General features: G+C 36.6%; 1 protein-coding gene across 5 annotated transcripts; it reads right to left on the bottom strand.

Moving 5' to 3' along the window:
• Window positions 1-1,800: 1,800 nt before the first annotated feature.
• Window positions 1,801-16,790, bottom strand: LOC105056197 (GCN5-related N-acetyltransferase 9). 5 transcript variants are annotated; one of them, XR_012136495.1, is made up of 8 exons: window positions 16,497-16,790; window positions 16,325-16,405; window positions 13,542-13,629; window positions 3,310-3,442; window positions 3,164-3,202; window positions 2,946-3,006; window positions 2,292-2,390; window positions 1,801-2,098 (listed from the first exon to the last, which is right to left on the bottom strand). XR_012136495.1 is itself a non-coding variant. In XM_019854401.3 (7 exons), exons 1-6 carry the CDS (start codon window positions 16,717-16,719, stop codon window positions 2,953-2,955), a joined length of 618 nt encoding a protein of 205 aa, XP_019709960.1. In that variant the 5' UTR covers window positions 16,720-16,790; the 3' UTR covers window positions 1,801-2,390; window positions 2,946-2,952. The 5 variants fall into 5 exon arrangements, 4 of the variants coding, with proteins under 4 accessions (XP_019709960.1, XP_073104201.1, XP_019709959.1 ...); XM_019854401.3 differs by having other exon boundaries at window positions 1,801-2,390; XM_073248100.1 differs by lacking the exons at window positions 1,801-2,098; window positions 2,292-2,390 and adding an exon at window positions 2,444-2,657.
• Window positions 16,791-22,305: the final 5,515 nt, after the last annotated feature.

The raw sequence follows: 22,305 nt of genomic DNA, 5'->3' as shown, positions 1-22,305 counted from the left end.
ATCTTTCTTGGTTAGATGAGGGGAACCCAATTCACATACCATTGCCAAGGTGTGGCCAATCTAACCCCACAGGCCATGTGGAACAACCGGAAGATTTACCATTACAGAATTCTCGCTTGTGCAACCAATAGAAAGAGAATCAAGAAACCCTCCAAGTAAACTACCAATTTCTCAAAGTCTAGCACCAATAGCACAAAATATTTTTTTTCTATGCTCAAAATGTCCCTATAATACACCCAATTTGATGTTTTTTGAGCAAAAAAAAAACTCTTACAACCTTAAGCTTCGCCAATAATAACTACTCCCAAAGGATGAATGACTAGAGAAGAAACATTCCGGCAGAATGGAATTGTTTTTCTTTTTTGATGCACATCAGATGGAATTCTAACGTCAACTCTCCGTGACCTAAATTGAAGACATGGGACTTCTAATATGGGCGCGGACGGTTTCCCACCTTGGGCACCTTGGGGTTCAGCAATGTCGAGGTTAATTTCCTTAGAGGTTTAATATGGTGTTGATGGAAGATAGTTTTCAAGCATGCTAACCATCTGACTCTGCTAGAACATGCTGTTTGCCCCTTGTCAAAAGAATGCTGGGCATTGATTCGAACTATTAGAATGATGGCCTATTTTAGACCTTGATGAGACAAGCCTCTTTGTTTGGTCCACCATTTGCTTCATGATGAGTGTCCCATCGTGCTGGGTTCCATCTCTCATCCATGTGTCAATCTTAGGCTTGCGTGTGTGTGTGTGAGAGAGAGAGAGACAGAGAGAGAGAGAGGATGGAGTGACGGGTTTGGCTTGGCGTTGGATGGCAAAGATTAGAACTACTTCCTAAAAATCATAAATAATATAAGAAATATAAAGTTTTGTTTTTAAAACTACACAATCTTTTATTCATGAATGAATACTTTAACGGTACACATGCACGAGCATGTGCATAGTAATTAGTATATAGAAAACACATTTTATAACAAATATAATATGTAATATAGATATTGCAATCATAGAAACTCACCGCAATATTGTTTATCTCCATGCCCGCAGAATTTGCAAATCGGTGATACCAAATATTGCTCCTGAGGATGTTGTTTTTCTGTTCTTTATTATTCTTCTGTTTTATATTGATTATTAGATAAATAAATATACAAATATTTTTAATACTTATTTTTTTTATTTTATTAATTAATAATTTTATTTAATTATGCCGACTCTTTTCAGAATTTCAAGTTTCCAACTTTCACCCCTAGCCAAACGCTCCAAAACGCTGAAGTTGTGACCATGCACCTCACAACACTAGTTAATTCCCCCTATTAACAAGTACAACCCTCAACCTTTTTTCTTTCGCCCCCAAAGGTTAGTTCTTGAACAGACCTGATTAAAGGCCAGACCTCGAGTCTAAACTACATTCATTTCTCGATGGACTTCGGGCCAGGCCTATTTAAAATTTGGCTAGGCCTGATTCGCGATTAGTTCTATCCTTGAAACAAGAAAAAAGTGCACTTGATTAATGCAGGAGTGTGCTTATCAATGTCACATGAATTCGAGCAGAAGTTAAAATGAGATTCGAATCCCATTATTTCATGCTTCCTCACACACATGGAACGGAATGCCCAAAACACTAGCGCAGAATTACAGTATAGGCATTCATCCATTGTTAATGGGTCTCAGTCCTTACCAATGAACGGATGATTTTTATTTAAGTAGGCTTGAGCACATTGAAGTTAGGAAGCTTTGCTTAAAAAAAAAAAAAAAAAAAAAAATCACAACTTTGGGTGCACACACGTGCAACATTTGCGCATGGAGAATTTCGTTGTTTCTTTTAAATTCACAGCCTTCTTGTTTCAATTCACTTCGTTTTTTTCAGAATGCTACGAAAGAAACAAAGATGTTTTGATAAAACGAGACTTCTCCCGCAGTTCGAATAGATTTATCCCATATGAGCCACTTTTCCAATAATTCTTCCCCATGCCAATTTTTGGCAGTAACCATGTGGATTTCAACAAATTTTTGGAATAATTTGGAGAACTTCCCAAATTCTGGACTCACAGCATGAATGGCGACACCATCAAGGCAAGGGCCCAGGGCGTTCCCCGCAACTGAAACAATGTTCAGTTAATAACACCAATATTTCTCATAAGTTAAACCTCCATAGCTTAGAAAAGGGACTTCCAATCCAAACCAGTGTTACTAATGATAGTGATAACAACTTGCAGCAATGATCACAGAGGCAGCAGACAAGTGGAAAAAAGTTATAAAATCCAGATACCTGGTCATCATTGATGTGCATACCTTCGGCTATTTCTCAATTGGCATGGTAGTTCTCCAATTTTTTTACCTACCAGCAAACTGGATCATTTGAGAAGTCTCCACCTTCATTCGTAAAGATTTCTGAATCAAGAATACAGGCCATGCGGATTAAAATTTATTCATCAAGCATCAAATCATGGTCATCTCATCATAACTTTGCCATTAATATTATGAAATGATATTGAAGGGATAACACCACAAAACATGGATAACAAAATTCTCCGAGTTCACATTCATCGTCTGTCTCAAGGGCCTCAGATTCTTTAAACGAGGTTTGGATTGACAGGTCCTCCTGCCAGTTGCACACTATTATCCCTTGTGTGGCCTTTCTGGATGCCTGGCATAATCCTTGTGGTTCATGACAAACATAATTTCATCACTTAAGTGGCCAAAATCCTGTCAGCATCACTAAAGCCTATTTGGTACAACTGCATCGACTCCATATTGGAAGAGCCATACTTTGTGGCAAGATGTCAATGGCATAGACATGCATAAAGGATACATGCTAATATTCATTTGAATCAAGCTAATGTTCACCATAAAAGTGGATTACTGAATAAAGCATATATTTTGAATTTTTGTTATATAATCTACAGTTAAAATTGGTTAGAGGAAGCAATCGGAGGATCAGGTTACCAGTTGTTTAAATTACTAGGATTTTAAAGGATTGCTCTGTTACAGGCAACTCCAGAGTCACCTGTCAAAACAAAAATGAAGTGAAAATAAAATTACATTATTAACAGGTACAAAGATCAAGAACGTTGCAACTTTTTGAACAGATCAGGAACGTTACATTATTACAGACTCAGTTGTTTTATTCAATAAGTGGTGTCAAACATATTCTTGATGCTTACCTCTTTGAAGACTTCACTGTAAGAAGCATCAACATAGCCCTGCATTCACCCATTTCCACAAGAAATTTACAATAATTAAAATAAGATGTGAAACATATCGAAAAAATACAACAAATTTGGTTAAAAGTACAGAGTGGAGGGGGAACCAATTTCCGGAAGAGATGGAGTGATGCTGCATTCGAGTCACCAATTTTCGCACAGAATTTTTGAATTCCATAATTCTCAACTGCAAATGTCATCATCATCAAGACTGATTCTTCTCCAAGCCCCTTGCCACGGCTATAACAGCAAGTGCAAAAGGATCAGAAAACACTAAGCAAACTAGCGGCCTAAAATCATAATGGCATATTTGAAGAATACACATTCCCTTGTCTCTTTATCATCTACAACGTTTGCACAATAGGAAAAGGGAAGAAAAAGAAAAATAAATAACTTTGCCAACATATATGCTCACACATACATAAGTTATTATCATACTCTTTTGTTTGTAATAATTGATTATTTTTATCCATGCTGCAGTGTTCCTTATAGAGAAATTAAATAACAAGCCAGTGGTGATTGAAGGAGCACAAGTTTTAACCTGCAATGAACTAAACCAAATTCAAGTCTGATATGGGTGATAGAGAAAACAAATCACACGAAAAGTATAATTGGGTTTGGGTTCCATTGTCTAATTTTGTTTTGGAGGATATCTGGCGTTAGTAATGGCAGTTATGGTTTCTCTGATTGTAAGATCCAACTAATAAATTCTATAATATTCAACTGTTTTTTGAGGATACCTTGGACCAGATGCCTCCGAACTTATCTAGACCTAAAAATGTTATAGCAAAGGCATCTGAGCTAAAATCCATAATATAATAGACTGGGTGAGATGTATTTCTTTATAAAGGTTAGTTGATCCATGCATGTTAATGAAGATATAAGAGATCAACATGTCATATGAAAAAGAAAAAGACTAGCTGTGCTATGATTCAAAACTTTATCAAGAATGGAATTCCAAGCACTTAGATGGTCAAGCTATGGTGAATCCACAGGAACAAAGAAAAAACAAAAGTGGAAGAAATAGGAATGATACGTGCAAAAAAAAAATGAAAGAGGACATTGCTTACTCTATATTTATGTAATATGTATTTACAAATATCATTGCCTCCTACATGGATCTGAGACCATATATTCTGCCAAAAATGAAATTGATTATCAGGGAACCAAGCAAATTAAATTTGGACACCAACAATTTATAGTTAATTTTAATTTGGATGTAAAAAATATAGGAGAAAGGATAAAATAGTAGTTGGTGTGATCAACAGGAAATTAAAGACAAGGTTGATGAGTACTAGAATGGTTCAGCTTTGCTCTTGTGATCAGACAAAAAAATAAAGTTCAGCTTTGTATCTGCATGAGATATTTAGAAGAGACTAAAAAATTTGCATCCAACACAAGATATCAGTAAAAGCTGACCAGAAATGCACTTAGAATGATCCTGCACTAAGTGGGAATCTGAAAATCCAGTCCATAGTGCAGCCAGTCCTACGGTGGAAAAATGTTTTATCTGCACCAGACTAACCCCACCCAAATAAGAATTTCAAACTAAATCTTGAGTTAACTTTTCCGGTGCAAAATTTTGATCCAGCAAGACATGCAGATTTTAATACTATACTAACAATCATTTATTCAGATTGATTCAAGAGTGAGTTGGTTTGTAAGTTCTTAGATGTTGCACATACAAATATATTACATTTCAGTATAGCGTAAGATCTTTTTTTTAAACTTCTACAATGAACTAAAAATACTATTTACTTAGAGGAGAAGGAAACTATAAACCATCATCCTCATCTTGAATCAGCAGGAAGACGCATGGTTTTCATGCTTGAGTGAAGCCTTTTTCTGAGTTGACCCAGTCAGAACTGGATATTGCAAAGAATTTAAACTAGATTAGAACCGCAGGGTGTTCTATTCTTATAGTAAGAACATTTCCTGGTCATGTAGATTTGCTCCATCAATCATTTATCACATCTATGAGGGTCTTTTCTGAGTATCCTGAGGACTTGCCACCAACATTTAAGATGCAGAACAGAAGATTCAGCATCCAAAAGTAGATCAACAATGATTTGAATGTGATCATCTTTTCACTACCTCAGCATAGCTAGCCTTATTGGCAGCACAAAAACGTGGTAAATCCAGTGACCTGAATGCGAACTGCTTCCAGCAATCTCTGATCCCAAATGCTAATTGGTGCCTGATTTTGGTTTCATGGAGAGGATTTTAAATTTGCAGTCAAATCTTCAAATCATGGATGAAATCTATGTTATAGGTTCTACCCTTGATCATCAGGTAAAAACCACTTCTCATGCTTTTTACCGCATCATTTTAATCCTTTACCTCACTTTTATAGCATTATTTTGATCTACCTCAGTTCACATGAGTGCAATGAGATTCATTTGACTTTACAGAGTTTTAAGTAACCTCTTAGCTTGTCACAGTCTTCAAATTTAACTTTTAGGAAGTGCACTTTTCAAGGTCCTGTTTCTTATTCTAAATATTTCACGTGGGATTCGAACTGTTTCGAATTAGTGAAACCTCATTTTATCATCTTGTGGCGCTTGTCTTCACCATTTTATTAGCCCACACCACTTTGAATCATAATAGGCTCTATTCTTGCTCTCTCTCCTGTTTTCTCTAACTCTTCTTCTAAAAGAACTCTCTTTCATCGAATTCTAATCATAATTAATGACCTTTAACATCTTGTTTCATCCCTTATGGTCCTTTCCTACTTTACTGCCCTGAAGCCTGGCATTCATTTACTTCAAGCATCTGCACCCCTTTTCCCCTTCCTCGCCAATGTAAGTATTGTCTTGATGTTACTTATCCCTTCGTTTGTGCCTCCTTAGCTCTAGTGTTTGACTTGGACTTATGGCAAATTTTAGCATAATTGGCGTTGTCATGTTTTGATGATTATGCAGCTTCTTGATTCGTGATACTAGGATTGGCAATCTAACTCTATTAAGGGGGACAATGAATCAAGATGGGACCCTTGTGAAGTTAAATTAGGGTTGGGCCAAAATATCCTTGACATACACATTACAAGACCCATTAATAATTGGGTTGAAAAACCGATAGTCAAGCCATTTGACTTTATATTGACTATACCTGAACCACTATTGCTTTTGCTTGTCAATTATATACCAAAGTAATTGAAAATAAAATACAGCTAAAAAGGAATCTAGGGTGGGCATCCAAAAAAAAGTGGGAAAACCTGAAGAAGAAATTAAAGTGGAGAAGAAAACACGACAGTACCTAAATACTCTGCTTATATTTTTTTATTCACTTAATGATTATTTGTGCATCGTTCCTAATCATTCAAACCAATCATTGATTAGGACATAGTATTCATCTATTGCATAATTACTACTATTCTAGGAGCTAGGAAGCACAGATACGATACGGGATATGGATACGGTACGATACAGATACGAAGATACGACAAATTCTTAAAAATATGGGATACGATACGATTGAGATACGGTATATTAAAAAAATAAAATTAATATAATATTAATATAGAAGCATAAATACTCAAGATAAATTTAACATATAAACATAAATCATAACTCAGGAGCATCTATATTTGAAAAGTAAGCATCATTAATGCATAGTCATTACAAGCAAAAATCTTAAAAGATTAACATAAAAACACCAATATTTTAGTACCCAGCCGTATCCGATACCAGAAAAATCAAAAAAGAGAGGAAAAACAGCCGAACACGCAGTGGGTACGTATCGCACCGTGTCCCCGGCGTTTTCGTATCGAAAACGTATCCAACACGGGTATGGCAGCCATTTTCCCGTATCCGTGTTTCCTGGTCTAGGAGTTGGGGGATGGCTTTTAAAGATTTTTTTCTACCCATGGTGACCCATCTGGTCAAAGGACCAAAACCACACCTGACTCATTTATAATTAGATTGGTCATGGCTAACTCATACCAACTCAAATTGTAAAACACCCTCAACCAAACCCATTATTTTGGATTGGTTCATTTCATTGGTGGGTCTGGGTAGAAAAGTGCCACCTCACTATCAATTAATGCACATTTTAAGTATTTGTGTGCCAACATTGATAGCTCAAATTCCAAGCCTCGACTAATGTTAAGCAAAACATTTGAGATCTATAATTCTTTTTCTTACTTATTAGTTATCATCTAACAAAATGTAATGGACTAATTTGACGATTTGGTGTAACTTGATTATCTTAAGGGCCTGTTTGGATATTAAGTTACAAACCAAACTTGTTTTTTTTGAACAAATTACAGAATACATTGTTTCTATCCATTGTTTGAAAGTGGAAATGCATTCGATATAACTACTTCTCATAAGACAAGATGTCCACAAAAATCTCTCTATTCACAACTAATGTATTTCACCTCAGAGGCTATTTATGTTATTCACGATCACAACTTATCCTACAGGGTCTCCATCGGGCCCAAGAAGTAATGAGTTTCTTCCCCTTCTCCTCGTTTTCTCTCTTCACCTCCTATTTCTTGTTCCCACTTTCAACAATGCCATTGCCAACCAGAAATCTCCTCCCAGCTCTCTCGACCTCAACTCGGCTCTCCTCTCCACCCCGTCCCTTCTTTTTTCTCTTAGAGATCTTACATTATCCTACCCTCACCTCCATCGTCCAATCCCTCGATACAAATCCTCCTCTCACCTCCAAACAATCTCCAATTCTTAGACTGGAACCCCATGGTCCAAAACCTAACTCCCCAATTCCTCCTTTCACTGCCACCTTGTGGTGGAGTTGCCCATGCTCTCAGATTTCATTTGCTCAATGGATATCAATACCAGCAAGTGGCCTTTCTTCAAGACAAAAGGGATATGCAGATAATCCCTAGCCTCCTAGGGTATGTGACCAAAAGGCAAAGCTAAGAAAGCTGAAGCTCTTAATGATAAAATGAACGCCATCCTCACCATCTCCAAGATTTTTAATGACACCTCTACTCACGGTTACAGTAAGTTGCCATGATTATCTCTCTCTTCTCTCATCTCTCTCCAAAAAGTTCGATCTTTTCCATCAAGTTTGATCTGTCTTGCTCCAAGACATAAATCTTTAAACAAACCTCGTTACTGGTTCAAGATGTGAAAGCAAGGGCTGACATCTCATCCTAGCAGCCCTGTATCAGCTGATGCATACCCTACTACAATAAGATAGTAGAATAAGTGCTAGTATACACCAGTGATGGGTGAACAAAGGCCATATTGCACATGGTACACTGCATATCAAAGCATATCAACCATGTGCTGCTTTGTACACTTTTTCTATTTATTTTGCTCAATTATACAAGGTATATTGAGGCATCTTGCCCCCATATTGGGAATCATTCGATACTGACTGACCATTAGTATGGTAGCAATCCTCAAGATTTAAGTCCTTTCTGGAAGAAAGTAAGCTCTTTAATCAACATAGATATCACAAAACACAGAAGTTTAAGGCAAATTATTATATATTCATTGTTGACAATGACATCAAGAATTTCTTTTCCTTGGAGTTTGTATGCTCTGATCTAGATCCAATTGCATGATTCTATTGTTAAGCCCGGCATACACTGTTGACTCTTTCCCTATTATCTTAAGCTTTTGGGGTAATTTGGTTACTCAAAATGGTATTAGAGCCAGGTTTGATCAGATCCTTTGATTCCCATATTATCTCGGTGGTCTATGTGAAGAAGAAATCCTATTGTACTGAAAGGAAGATGTACTTTGCATCATATGCAGGATTCAATTGTCACATTGAAGTTTCTTTGTGTATTGTTTAATGCTCTTTCTCAATTGCAGCATGTGATGTCACTGAAAGAGGGTCGTTTGAATGATGAACATTGACAGCAATGAGCTGGTTTGTCCTCGAGAACAAAAACACGTATGGGCATGTCTTTTTGGACAGAAGCATAATCGGGAAAACCTTTCTTTCAGCTCAGATAAGCAAAATAGTGGTTTGCTGTGTGTGAAGTGAAGAATTCTGCAGATGAATTGCTGGTTTTTATCTCATAAGTCTTGCTTTGTTTATGACTGTGATGAAATTGTTTCTTGATTATTCACATATTCCTTTGGTGCCATTTATTTTATTTCTGATTGTTGTACTTGGGAGATGGAAATCATACAAAGATTGGAATCTCCATGGAAGATATTCTTGGAGACCAGATGACACTTCCACTGAAGGTACAAAGAACAAAAACTATCTTCAATAGCTGAAAGCAGTTGAATTGTTTTTGAGAGCAGACAGGAAGCATGAGTGTCTTACTGAAAATCCTTCCAATAAGTGGGAAAAAGAAAATAGTCATGAGATTGTTATGGAATAGCATGGAGCCACATATAAACGGCAATCTCATGTTTTATGATACAACTAAGGAGATTCAGAAGACTGCAAGGGGAATGTATTCATGACACAGCAAACTCATGTTTTGAGATACAGCTGGGTACCTGTAACACAGATCACTAGTAAAGGACAAAATTGTCCTTTCCTAGTAAGCTGGTCAGCCCCTATATTAGCAAAACACTGTGTGCCACATAGTCAGATTGAGGGACAGGGCAACATCTCTTCTTCTTCACGTCTTTCATTTTCTCTTCTTTTTTTCTTCTCACCCCTTCTCCTCCATGCTCTCATCTTTCCTTCCTATTGTCTTATCTGATCACTACTATTTTTTAATGTGGAGACACGGCATCATAGCTCAAGTTTACTGGAGGTCATGAGTTTGAATCCCCTCTATGCTAACTACTTATTTGATTAACCCAATTCTTCTGACTCACTTCATCATTATTCTTCCTCCACATGCATGGTCCTGGCAACATGTGAGAGGGGTGGGTGTTAAGCCTATATATATTATTAACCCTTTCCCTATCAGCTTAAGCTTTTCAAGCAATTTGGTTACTCAAAATCTATACGGTGTAAGTAACTTTAGCATTAATTATCAAGACATGTCAAGTGAAAGTCAACATTTTGTTATATAGCTTATTGATGTAGTTAAATAGTAATTATTTACTGTTATTTTTATTTGTCATTTTTTTAGGGCCCACTTGTAGATTCAAGCATAGTCAGTTATTTAAATATATTTTAGTGTCCCCTTAGGGTTTCTGATGCATTTTTAACATATCAATCAATTATCTCTTTGGTTGGTTTGGTTTATTTTAACCTGGGTTTGGGGAGTGTCCACTTGGGTCTCCTGAAATTTGGGGAACCTGTTAACCTTTCACATGCCTTCACAGGAAAGCAGCTACCTGACAGTAACTTTGTCAAAGATTTTGACGTAGCTTATTGGCTACAACAACAGAGGTGTTGCCTTGTTGTGTATTTCTGAATTTCATTCCCCGAATTGTGTGGAAAGAGTAGAGAAGGAACAAGCTGTCCAAGTGGCACGAGAATCTGGATGTACACAGATTCATCTATGCATGTCTTGAGTGCAACTCATCTACAAAATCCAGTCTCCACAAATTCTAAAAAGAAGCAGAATATTTTATGTGTTAGAAGTTAAAAGATAAGCAATATTTATCATAATATCCAAGATCTAGTACATCATTACACTTATTTACTCTAAGCATAATATAACATTCAGTTTTACAATTGCCGCATTTCTACTCAATCTGCTCAATCAGTCAAATTGAAAATATCCCATGTTTCTGAAATGAATGGACCAACTAATCTATACGACACATTAATGGAGAGTCCAATGCTCTCCCGGGTGCCGAGTGTCAAGCATTAGCCCTGACATGTGCCAATGCATTTTTTGTGTAGAACCACTTTACACAAGCTATACCGACGCTCCCTTCCCCCTTCTTCCCTTCATTTCTTTTTTTTTTCCATTGTGTCTATGGCACAGCAAGAGGATGCATACCCTCACAGTGTACATGTCTCCCATTCCTCCCCCAATTCCTCCAAGCAGCTTCCCTATCCCCCTCCTCCCGCCCCATCCCTCCGTACACCTTCCTCATTCCATCCTCTCTTCCGTACACTATTCCCAAACACCTCCTCCTCTTCTTTCTCCTTGCACATCCCCTCACTGCACATGTCTCCCATTCCTCCCCCAATCCCTTCGGACAATTCCCCATCTCCCCCCTCCTCCCTCCCCCATCCCTCCATACACCTTCCTCACTCCCACCTCTCCTCCCATCCTCATATGCCTCCTCCTCTTCTTTCTCCTCTAGCCTTGCTGCATTCCCCTCCGTGCTTTTGATCTGACAAAGGGTCGCATCTTGCTTGAATGCGACGAAGGGGAGAAGTACCTTCAAGTTAGACCACACATATGGACGGAGAGGGCCACGAAGGGGGAGGATCATCGTGTCTCACTCAAATGCAATAGAGGGAAGAAAAGAAGAAGAAGGGAAGCATAGGGGCAAACAGGAAAGCACCGTCGTGCCAACCCACATGATGGGGAGGAGGAAGGTGGTAAGGTAGGCAAGGAGCAGGTGGGGATGAAGCGGCAGACAAGGAAGGCAGCCTTGAGGGAGTTGTGGGATTGGAGGAAAGAGCAGAGGACCTAAGGGGCGATGGGGAGGGTAGCATCGCAAAAGACAATGGCAGCTGCGAGGTGGTGGGAAAAGAGACAGAGTGATGGGGCCGTCAGGCTAGCTAATAGTATTTTTTTAGGCTTTTTTTGCTAATGATGGAGCTATACCTCGCCATCATCTGCTCCCACGTCCACCTACGCAATCCTGACAAAGGAGTCCAAGTGCTCGCCCCTTCCCACCCTTTCTTTCTTTTGATTCTTTGTTTTATTGCTAAGAATGAGGTTCTGTTTGATGAGTTCTTGGATTCTTGATCAGTTTTGTGATGGGTTTCTCAAGAATCACAGTATCTTGAGTTGTGGCTTTCTAAGTTTGTTTTTATATGAGGTGAAGTTGGCTTTTTTGGGATTTGTTTGGGCCTTTAAATTTGTATAGTTTAATTATGGTTTTTTGTTAGTGGTTAGCAATACAAACATGATACATGGGTGATACAAAGAGGTGACACATATTACTTTGGGGTAGATAAGTCCATAACACATGGAAGTGATAAAGAAGACAGGACCAAACTTTTCCTAGGAAGAATGTGAAGACCTCACAAAGATAAATTAACAAGCAAACACATATCATAATGATCATTTTTAACATTCTGAATAACAATAAAGTAACCAAGAATTGCATTGAGGGATTGTATTAAAATATTTTACTAATTGAATGCATCCTTAATTTTTCTCAAGAAAAAGCTGAGGCTTTGAGGGCTATCTAGGACATGAGACGAGCATCCTAAATATATGAACTTACTAGGTACCATCTTCAACTAGACATAATATTAGCTTTTTCATGAAATGATCATCTCAAACAAACTTATTAATATTTTGTAGAATAATGTTAAGTCTCTCTCTCTCTTAAATTTTTCTTTTTTTGCAGTTCGTTGTAGTGGATTGCTGGATTTGCTCAAGTTGCTTATTTTTTCGGTCAATGGGTTGCTAAATAGATATATTTGATAAGGAAAAGGTGTAGTTTGTCTGTATGTCTTTAATAAGTTATTATGTTGTTTCAGCATTTTCCAGAAGATGAGCTCATGGTTGATGATCTCATGGATAGATTTAAACCAACAATCCTAAAGGTTTGTTCTATCCCGAAGTACTAAGTACCACTAGAATTTGCTATCCTAAATTAAATATGCTGAATTATTTTGTTTAACTAATAGGGAACAAAAAATTGTTCATCACAATAGGGAAAATTTGCTTAAGAATTTCTTTTGTACTTTGTTTTGGATTATCATTGTGAATTTATTGCATTTATTCATATTGATGCTCATATAAATGCTAAACAGGTGTTTATTTAAATATTAAAACGATGCAGTTCCCACAATTTAGAACTATATAACAAGAAAAAACAACTTCTGTATCTATATACCATCTAAATCCAGATATAATAGCTGTTTTTTCATTGAATGATCATTTCAAAAAAGCTAGATATCATATAACTATCATCTACGTCCAAATAAAGTGTTAATTGTAGTTATATTTTTGCAAGAAAAAAATAGTTTTTATATTTAGATATCATCTGCATCTAGATACAATAGCAGCTTTTCATACAATGATCATTTCAAATAAATTTATCAGCATTTTTATGCATCATCTAATATTCAATGCAACTATAAATTTTGCTTATCCTTACCTCCCTATTAATTTTTATCTGTTATTTAATTAAATCCCGTGGGTTGCTTTCTGGTTACACATCATGCAGGACAAGTTGAGGCAGCAGATGTTACAGATAAGGCCAGGCTAGCAATGCTTAATTATAAAAACTAGATAAATTAACAACACGTGTTAGTGTGTTAGTGAAATTGGACATAAGAACTTAGATTATGTTTAGAACATCATTACCTTTTTGGTTCGGCTATCATGATCTCAATTTCTGCTGTTTGCAGGTCATCTGGATCATTCATGTATATATTCACATCACCTACCATGGCTGTAGGAATGAATATTTGGTCAAGGAAAAATAGATAAAACAAAAGTCTGAAGTAGAAATAAGAAGTTTGTACTTTAAATTTTAAACAAGACTAATTTATATTAGATATTAAAAGCTAATCATGTCATTCTTGCATTGAAATTCTAATTCCCCTTTTCTAAGTGGCACATGGTTTTGTGGTTCACAAAGATCACCAACCAAATAGTCAGTGAAAATATGCCTCATTCCATCTACGTGAGGTTGGTTTGGTGAATCTTGCTTATGTAAAGGTGACATTCTTCAATTATCCTGGAGCAAAAATATCTTTAAATTCTATTCCACTAATCTATTAGTATTCTTGGGCCATTCATCCATTTTTGACACTTGACGGAAACTCCAAGCTACAAGATCATCAACCGTAATCATTTTTCTCAGCAGAATTATCTCAAGAACTTCTCCCTCACACTATCCTCCATCTGTATGTCTTTAAACTCGCAAAGGTGAAACTCATTTCCAAGTTACTTGGTACTTTACTTATAGATTGGCTTCTAGACCTTCAAAGATATTATTCACATCTTATGCTCATAAACCCTCTTCCAAAATTTTGATCCACACAAAATTTGATTCAGACAAAATACTTATATCACCTAGCAACCCATAAAAACATGCCAAATCCCATCTTCATGGGGCTCATGCAGTGATCATCCTCATTTATCCACGAGACATCAAAGGTCAGTTTACCTGATATAATAATTATATTACAATGTCTCCAAATTGTATCTCACAACTTCTATCAAAGTCTTCTAAGGATTATATCCATATCTAACAAACTAGATTTTGCAATTCCTTCCCCCGTGCTCTCCCCCCCCCCCCCCCAACAAAAAAAAAAAAAAAATGAAGGGACAACGGGTTGCAGAAGTGGGAGGTTTCATCTTCTTTGGTCTAGGTTTCTTCATTTCAGCATAGCACAAAGCATACCATATTCTACCTCTTGGGACCTCAGAGATTAAAGTGTTATATCATCTCAACCTACAGATCTCCCATCCCCACTTTAGGAACCACATCAGTTGATTAATTTACCAACTTAAAGGATGTGTAGAGGAGAGCATGTCTTCTTGTCAAAAGCTTGCCTTGAGCTTTTCAAGAAACCAAGCCATGAACTGTGATTGCAACAAAGAACCAAGCAGAATCAATTAAATTCTTACCTCCACTTCAGAAACAGCTGACCCAACCCATGAAAGGATCAAAAAAAGACCAGCAAATTCTTGTGACTTTCTCTAGATAATTTTCTTTGGATCCCTTATTCTTTCTCTTTAAGCCTAGCCTTAACTTTCAAGTCATGGCACTTAGTGGCAATAAGTATCAGGCCACACCAATTCAACCTGACAGAGGACATCAATTCATAAAATGATAATCTAAATTCTATGAAATTGTCTAGTAAAATAGTAAAGTGACAGGATAAAAAGTCTAGTTCCTCTTTCACATCAATTATTTAGAAACCAGAAAAACAAAAAGGGTAAGTTTTGCACTATGGATACATGGTCAATGATGTCTATATGAAGACACCTTACACTAGCAAAACAACCTAATAAGCAACTATCTTTTGCAATAATAAGCCAACAACAAAGCCAAATCCTATGTGTTCTAGTTACTAATTGACTGATTAAACCTCATCTTGCTTGAATAAATCAAAGGGGGGAATAGAAAGAATTCATAGGCTTTCTATCCACCTCCCACATTGCTTGTAAAAAAAAAAAGATGGAAAGATCAACTTTGAGATAACATTTTATCAACACTTAACTGAAAATCAACCTTCAAAACATATCAAGATTTCTATCTGATCCCTCATCATTTACCACCTCAAGCTTATCCAAATCAATCTAATGAAAAACATAGTGTTTTATATCCTGCTTAACACAAAATTTTATAGAATTCAAGCACGTCGCCTCATCTTAGCCAGATATTCAATCCAAATTCACATGAGCTGAACTCACAACTTCTTGAGAAGATTTAGTAATGCTGTCCCCTATGTTATGGTGCCTAAACTTTGATCTTTTGCTTCTTGTTAAAGCAGCTCTTAACTTAAATTTCTATGGTTGTATCACACACTGTCATCCAACCTTATCATCTCCCAGTAATACTGATCATTCATCTGTAGGTGGAAAGTTGTGTTTAAGGCAACCATTAATGGTTTGCTATCATCAAAGTTCTAAAGATGATAACTTTCCAAATATTTGACGTCATCAACAAAAGATTTCATCATGTAGACAAAGAAATCCCATTCCCTAGCTCCATATTCCAGACTAAATCAACAAAATAAACAAAAAAAAAGGCATCAGATATTTACTAATGCGTTTCACCAACTATAAAAACAAGGTTTTAAATATGTCTACAATTGATTTTGACATGAAAATAAGCACATAAAATATTTTAAATCCAACCATCCCAACCAATTTCTCTATTCCACAAAGTGCGACACCAAAAAGACCACTCAAACAGCAAGACAAAAAAATGTATTTACCATAAAAATAAACTCAAATAACCACACATACTTCAATTCCAACGGTTCGAAAAAAAGATTCAAGTCATTAGAGGTCAACTTTTTCAACAAAAATCGTAAATTTCTCCAAAATCTACTCCACAAAACCACCAATAACAAACACAAAATCAACAACGCAAAAGCAACCAACCAGAAAACAAGAAACAGTGAACTAACAGTTCAAACCTTCAACATGGGGATCTCCATGGACGAAGCTACCCGCGATCAACTCTTTGTCCAGCAGTATAAATGTATGCTCTGCAACACACCCAGCCATCAATCTCGTTGCATTAAAAAACATAGAAACGAAGACAAATCTGGAGAGAGAGATAGAGAGAGAGAGGATTACTGTTGGGGTCTTGGGTCCAGGAGAGGTGCATCTGGTACTCCTGGTCGAGGGTGAGGGGCTCGGAGCCGGTGGCGAGGAGGAGGGCGGGGTCCTGCATCCACTCATGGTATCGAGGCACGTGCTCCCTCATGTATGGCACCAGGACCACCTTCTTGCCCTCCAAGCTCGTTTCTAGGCTTTTTCTTTGCCCTTTATCCTCCCCACTCGCCTCCTCGAGCTCCATGGCGATCTGAGATTCTGAGATGGTGATCGTATCTCGGCGGACCAAAACGAGTCAGGCGATTTGCCCACGCTAGTGATGGGAAAGTTTAAATGAGCGGTGTCAGGGGGTGAGTGCCGGACCAGCTTCTTGGGTTGGATTGCGGTTTGCAGATCCGACCGTGCTGAAGAATTGATCTTAGCATTCCAAAATGGCTCAAATCCGACTAGAAGTGAAATGGAGCTGAACAAATCAGATAAAAGTTTGAGTTCAAATCGATTCAAAATATTTGGATTCAAAATTTGATTTGAGTATGGTTAAGTCTTAATATTTTAAGTTCAAGATCAATTCGATGAAAAACAGATAAAATTTGAGACCGACTCAATTCGAATCGAATATTAACTGAACCATATTCGAATTCGAAATCAAATCTTAGCCTACTAATAATATATTGTTGTGACCATGGATCAAAAGATCGGATAGCTTGAATGGTTGGCTTATGCTTTCTCACCTACATGCGTGAAGTATTATCCGCTTTGGCCTCTGATACTGTCCCATGAACCCTTATAGTTTTATCCTTTGAAAAGCGCCTCACATGGGAGAGAATGTTCCAATCTATATAAGCCATATTTCCTCTTGACTAATAACCGATGTGGAACTAAAGATACCCCCACCTATACTACAACATAGCCTCCCAGTCAAGAGAGAGTATGTGTATGGGGGAAGGAAGCATTCCCACAAATGGCGCCAATATTGTAGTTATGAGTCAAGGAGTCGGATGGTTGGCTTATGCCTCGGCACCCATATACATAAAGTATTATCCGCTTTGGCCTTTAGCGATGTTGTACGGGGCCTCATGATTTTTCTCTTTAAAAGACGTCTCATGTGGGAAATAAGGTTTTAATCCATATAAGCTATACTCCTTCCTGACTCATAATCGATGTGGGACTAAAGATGTCTCTACCTATACCATACTCTATATAATAAATATATATTATAAATAAAAATAATATTATTAAAAATATATATATATTTGAGTAAGCTCGTGAGTTTTTGAGCTAAGTATCTTGCTATTCAAACTTGACTTGAAAAACTATTCAAGCTACTCGAGCTCAATAATAATCGAATCAAGCTTGAACTTAAGTCGAACTCAAGTAGCTCACAAATAACTCGATTCATTTGCAACCCAAAATTCAACTTGGATCATGCTTAATCCTTATGTCATCAGTTTTTATAATCGCATTATGATTTTAAGCCCAGATAAAATCCATTCATTGATCAAGTTAGTTCAGATCGAGTTAAGTTCTTGAAAAAGACTTTAGATGTAGCAAGTCATTCAAATCATGTTGTGATTATATGATCAAACCTAACCAAGTTCTACGGGGTGACACTACTACGGGTGGTACCCCAAGCCTTAACCTAACCCAGCGATCAAATTCTTGGTGCCCGCCCTAAAGCCCCTTCGCTACTCTGCACTCTGAAATTAGGGCTGAGCAAATAATTGAAATCCAAAGAGACCCACCCAATCCAACCCAATAAATATTAGTTTCGGTCGGTTGAAAGACATAAATCAGGTGGAATTGGGTTAGGGTTTGCAAAAAATCGATTAGTTGCAGTTGGATTTGGTTCTTATACTTTTAAACTGTATGAAACCAAATCAAACTAATATAGTATTTTACAAACTCACTTTCATTTTGGGATGGCGTCATTTAGACTTCAATACTTCATTTTAAAAAATACTGCATCACCTATTTGGATTCATCGGAATATTAATATTAAATTGTTGATGGAAGCACGCCAATTTGAGACAATTCTAAAATAAAAGCTTTCAGATGTTACTTTCAGATGAGTAAATCTTTCATTTTTCTATTTTATTTTATATAGATTAAAAAATAATCTCAAAATTTATAACTTATAAGGTTTAGATTTTTTTGCATTAAATTGATAAAAAAAAAAAGCTTAAGTGGACCAATATTGGATTTAAAATCAATATTAGGTCAACATTGAAGTCCAAACTGACACAATCCATCCAAACCCACTATAAATCGTTCACTTCGATTTCAAATGATTGATACATGATAAACAGCCAGCAACAGATTAAATCTTCTTCAATCCGATTGGATTTGATTGGATGAAATTTTTCTCTCAATTCGATCGAATCTGACTTGTGCTCAGCTCAATCTGAAATGTTTGGGTTCGGTTTGAGAGTTGGACAAGCCAGATCTACAAGTTAAGTTAAGCATCTAATTATTTTTTAAATAAAATATAATAACTAATTATTGAATATAAAATTATTTAAAAAATTTAAATAAAATGGTAGGGAGACGATATAAACTTGGATATTGATCATTCTTAAGTTTACAAAAATATATATTGGTATACTTGAAGACATTATAAATAAGAATTTATCAAAACAAATAATAAAATATGAATATTAAAATAAAATTAAATGAAAATAGATGTGAGATGTGGTTATTAATTAATATGAAGCAATTAGTTTAAATGAGCATTTACTTACTGAATCTAGAAGATATTTATAGTGAAAGACAAGGAGGTTTATATGATTGGGTTTCTAAGACAAGCTAGTTCGGGTCGAGTCAAGCTTATTTTATTGTTGGCCCAAATTAGACTTGATGAAATAAAGACCAAGTTCGATCAGATCAAATTGAAAAATACATAATCCAAACCTAACCCAGACTTCAAATTGAGTATGATTTTTGAACCTCATCCACCCCATTAATCTCAAAATATAGACACGTCAAGTTTCATATTGACTTGACCCATTTTGTATCCCTAGCTTGATCAAATGTTTTTTTATTTTTGAAGAGCTGTTTCGTATGAGAACACTGAATGTATCTGGGATGCACGTTTTCGTTTTTTGGTTTTTCTTTCTTCTAAAGCTAGAGCAGGAGGAAACGAGATAGAAAGGGAGAGAGGCGGTACGAATTCAAATTACTAGCACTCCAAAATCAAGCGACCAAGAGCCTGGATCATTTGTAGTTTGGGAGCGGACTAAGTACTCCAGTTCGTAATCACAATCATCCATATATTGCATGACGTTCCATGATACACCAGACCCCATGTATTATAGGTGCATTATCTAATGCACAGTGTGGGTCCAAATGCATCAAGAACCATCCTGCAAGGCACGGACAATCATGATTGCGAGCCACACTTTGAAGTTCAGCCACCAAACTTGAAAGAATCTGAACCTAGCTACCCATTAAACTAGTTGACAACCTTTAGGTAAGATGCAATCTTAGTGGGATTAACTGTCTGAATGCTGGACCAAATTGCGAGTTATGTTTACCTAGCTAGCGTTGTCATCTCCGTTTCTTTGCCTTGCTGCTATTTTAGCTAAGAAATACGCTGAGTGTCTGCAAAGAATTAAGATAGCAACCGTGTGAGATGCGCCGAGCCATCATCAATATATAGGGAAAATCACATAGTTCATGCCAATGTAACAAACCCCAGCCCGGCCCATGTAACAAACCCCAGCCCAAACGACAAAAAAAAAAAAAAAAGGAAAGAAAAAATAGAGGAGAAGACTCCCTTTGGGAGTCTTCTTCCTCCTCTCACCGTCTCCCAACCGGAGTCGGAAAGAGGCTCACTCCAGCTCTATTTAAGGAGGAGAACCCTCCTCTCTCCCTCTCATCGGAGAACCAAAAGTCCATCGGCGGCAATCGCCGAAAAATCATCGCGGAAGACCGTCCCTATGCCCATCGAGATTTCTCGTCAGAAAAGCTTCGTCGGCATCGAAGGTAAGCCTCCTCCTCCTTCCTCTCTTCTCTCCTTTCCTTCCCGTGCCGGTGTGCATGCTCGCCGGTGACCGGAGTCGCCGGATTTCTTTGACAAAGAGATTCGGTCCCTTTTGAATGTGTGGGTACCGATGGTCACCGTCGGCCACCGACTTGGCCCTCCTCTTGCCATCAGGTCGCCCTCCTCATGCCGACTGTCGCCCCTATGCCGGCTGCACCGTCGGTCGGCCAGCCAACAGGAGATTGTGAGATCCCCTGTTTCGGCCCAAGGCGAGCCGTGGGAAGAAGAAAAGAAAAAGAAGAAGAAGAAGGAAAAGAAAAGAAAAAGAAAAGAAAAAGAAAAAAAAAGAAGAAAAAGAAGAAAAAAAAATAGACTCTCTCCTCTCTCTCTCCCCCTTTTTCTTTCTCTCTACTTTCTCTTTCTCTCTCTACTTTTTCTCTCTAGGTTATTTCTCTCTCCTAAGATTTTCTAGAATTTTGAGAAGAATGATGATGAATTTAAATGATCCTAGTGATGAATTTTTTGATCTGTGATCGCTGGACGGTACACCGGCACCCATTTTGATCAGATTAGGTATTTTTAAGATTCTATTTTCTATGATTTTATTGAATTATCTACATGATAATTTTAGCATGATTTAATCTGATCGATTAGATTTGTTGAATCATATCGTCTGAGGAGTTCAAGATGAATTTTCTCTCTCTAAATTTTTTTTTTCTCTAAAATTTTCTCTCTCTAAAATTATTTCTCTTTTGATCGATTTATCAATGAATTTTTTTTTAATATTTCTGATCTGATAAAGAATCCGATCCATGATTGTCGAACAGCGTACTGGCACCCACCTTGATCAGATCAAATATCTTTAGATTTTATCACCCATGATTTTATTGAATTATCCATATGATAATTTCAGCATGATTTGATTAATTTATCTTGATCTGATCAATTGAATTTGTTGAACCATGTCGTCTGATTAGTACAGATTCATCTTTATAAATTTCTCTCTCTAAAATTATATCTCTCTAGAAGTTTATTTTTTAAAATTCATCAAGAGAAAAAAAATTTTATTTTGATGAGTTTGAGTGATGATAAGTTTGAATGATTCTAGTGAAAGCATCCTGATCCGTGATTGTCAGGTAGTATGCCATCACCTTGATCAGACCATGAATCCTTAGATTTGATCATCCATGATCCCGATCTAGCCATGACTTGATTAGATTATGTTGATTTCACCAATCGAGATATTGGACCAATCGTAATGTTGGATTGTGTCACTTGATCAATTCGAATTGTATCTCATGAATTCTCTCTCCTTTGATTTTCTCTCTCTACTTGATTTTATGAAATCAATGAAGAAACCTCGATCCTATCACTTCGAATTCGATTTGATCTGATAGTCAAACTTGGGATCGTTTATGTCTTAATTAGATTTTGATTAGATGAAATTAGATGATCGGATCCGATCTAAATCGTTGAAATATGATATTCGTATTCTTTCTGATTATTGAATTTGGTCTTGTATAGGTATCATTGACGTCTGATAATCGGATATTGTAATATGATTTATGAATCGAAGAATTTTGAAAAAAAAAATTATAGAATTATGTGAATTTATTGGAATACGTTCGAGGTAAGTAATGTTTTACTTTTTTTTAGATTTATCAATAAATTATAATATATTTTTCTGATATAATTTGTGAAACGATGCATGAATTGTATGAATGATATTTTATTATGAAAATATCTTATTCAAAATGTTATGACAAAGCATGATTGAACATATTGATTTCATGATGCATTATATTGAATTATTTCGATATTACATAATTATATATTTTCTTATCAAAATTA

Source organism: Elaeis guineensis, chromosome 13 (assembly GCF_000442705.2).
Source record: "Elaeis guineensis isolate ETL-2024a chromosome 13, EG11, whole genome shotgun sequence".
Classification (NCBI taxonomy): Eukaryota; Viridiplantae; Streptophyta; class Magnoliopsida; order Arecales; family Arecaceae; genus Elaeis; species Elaeis guineensis.
This window is presented reverse-complemented; position numbering and strand designations above follow the sequence as displayed.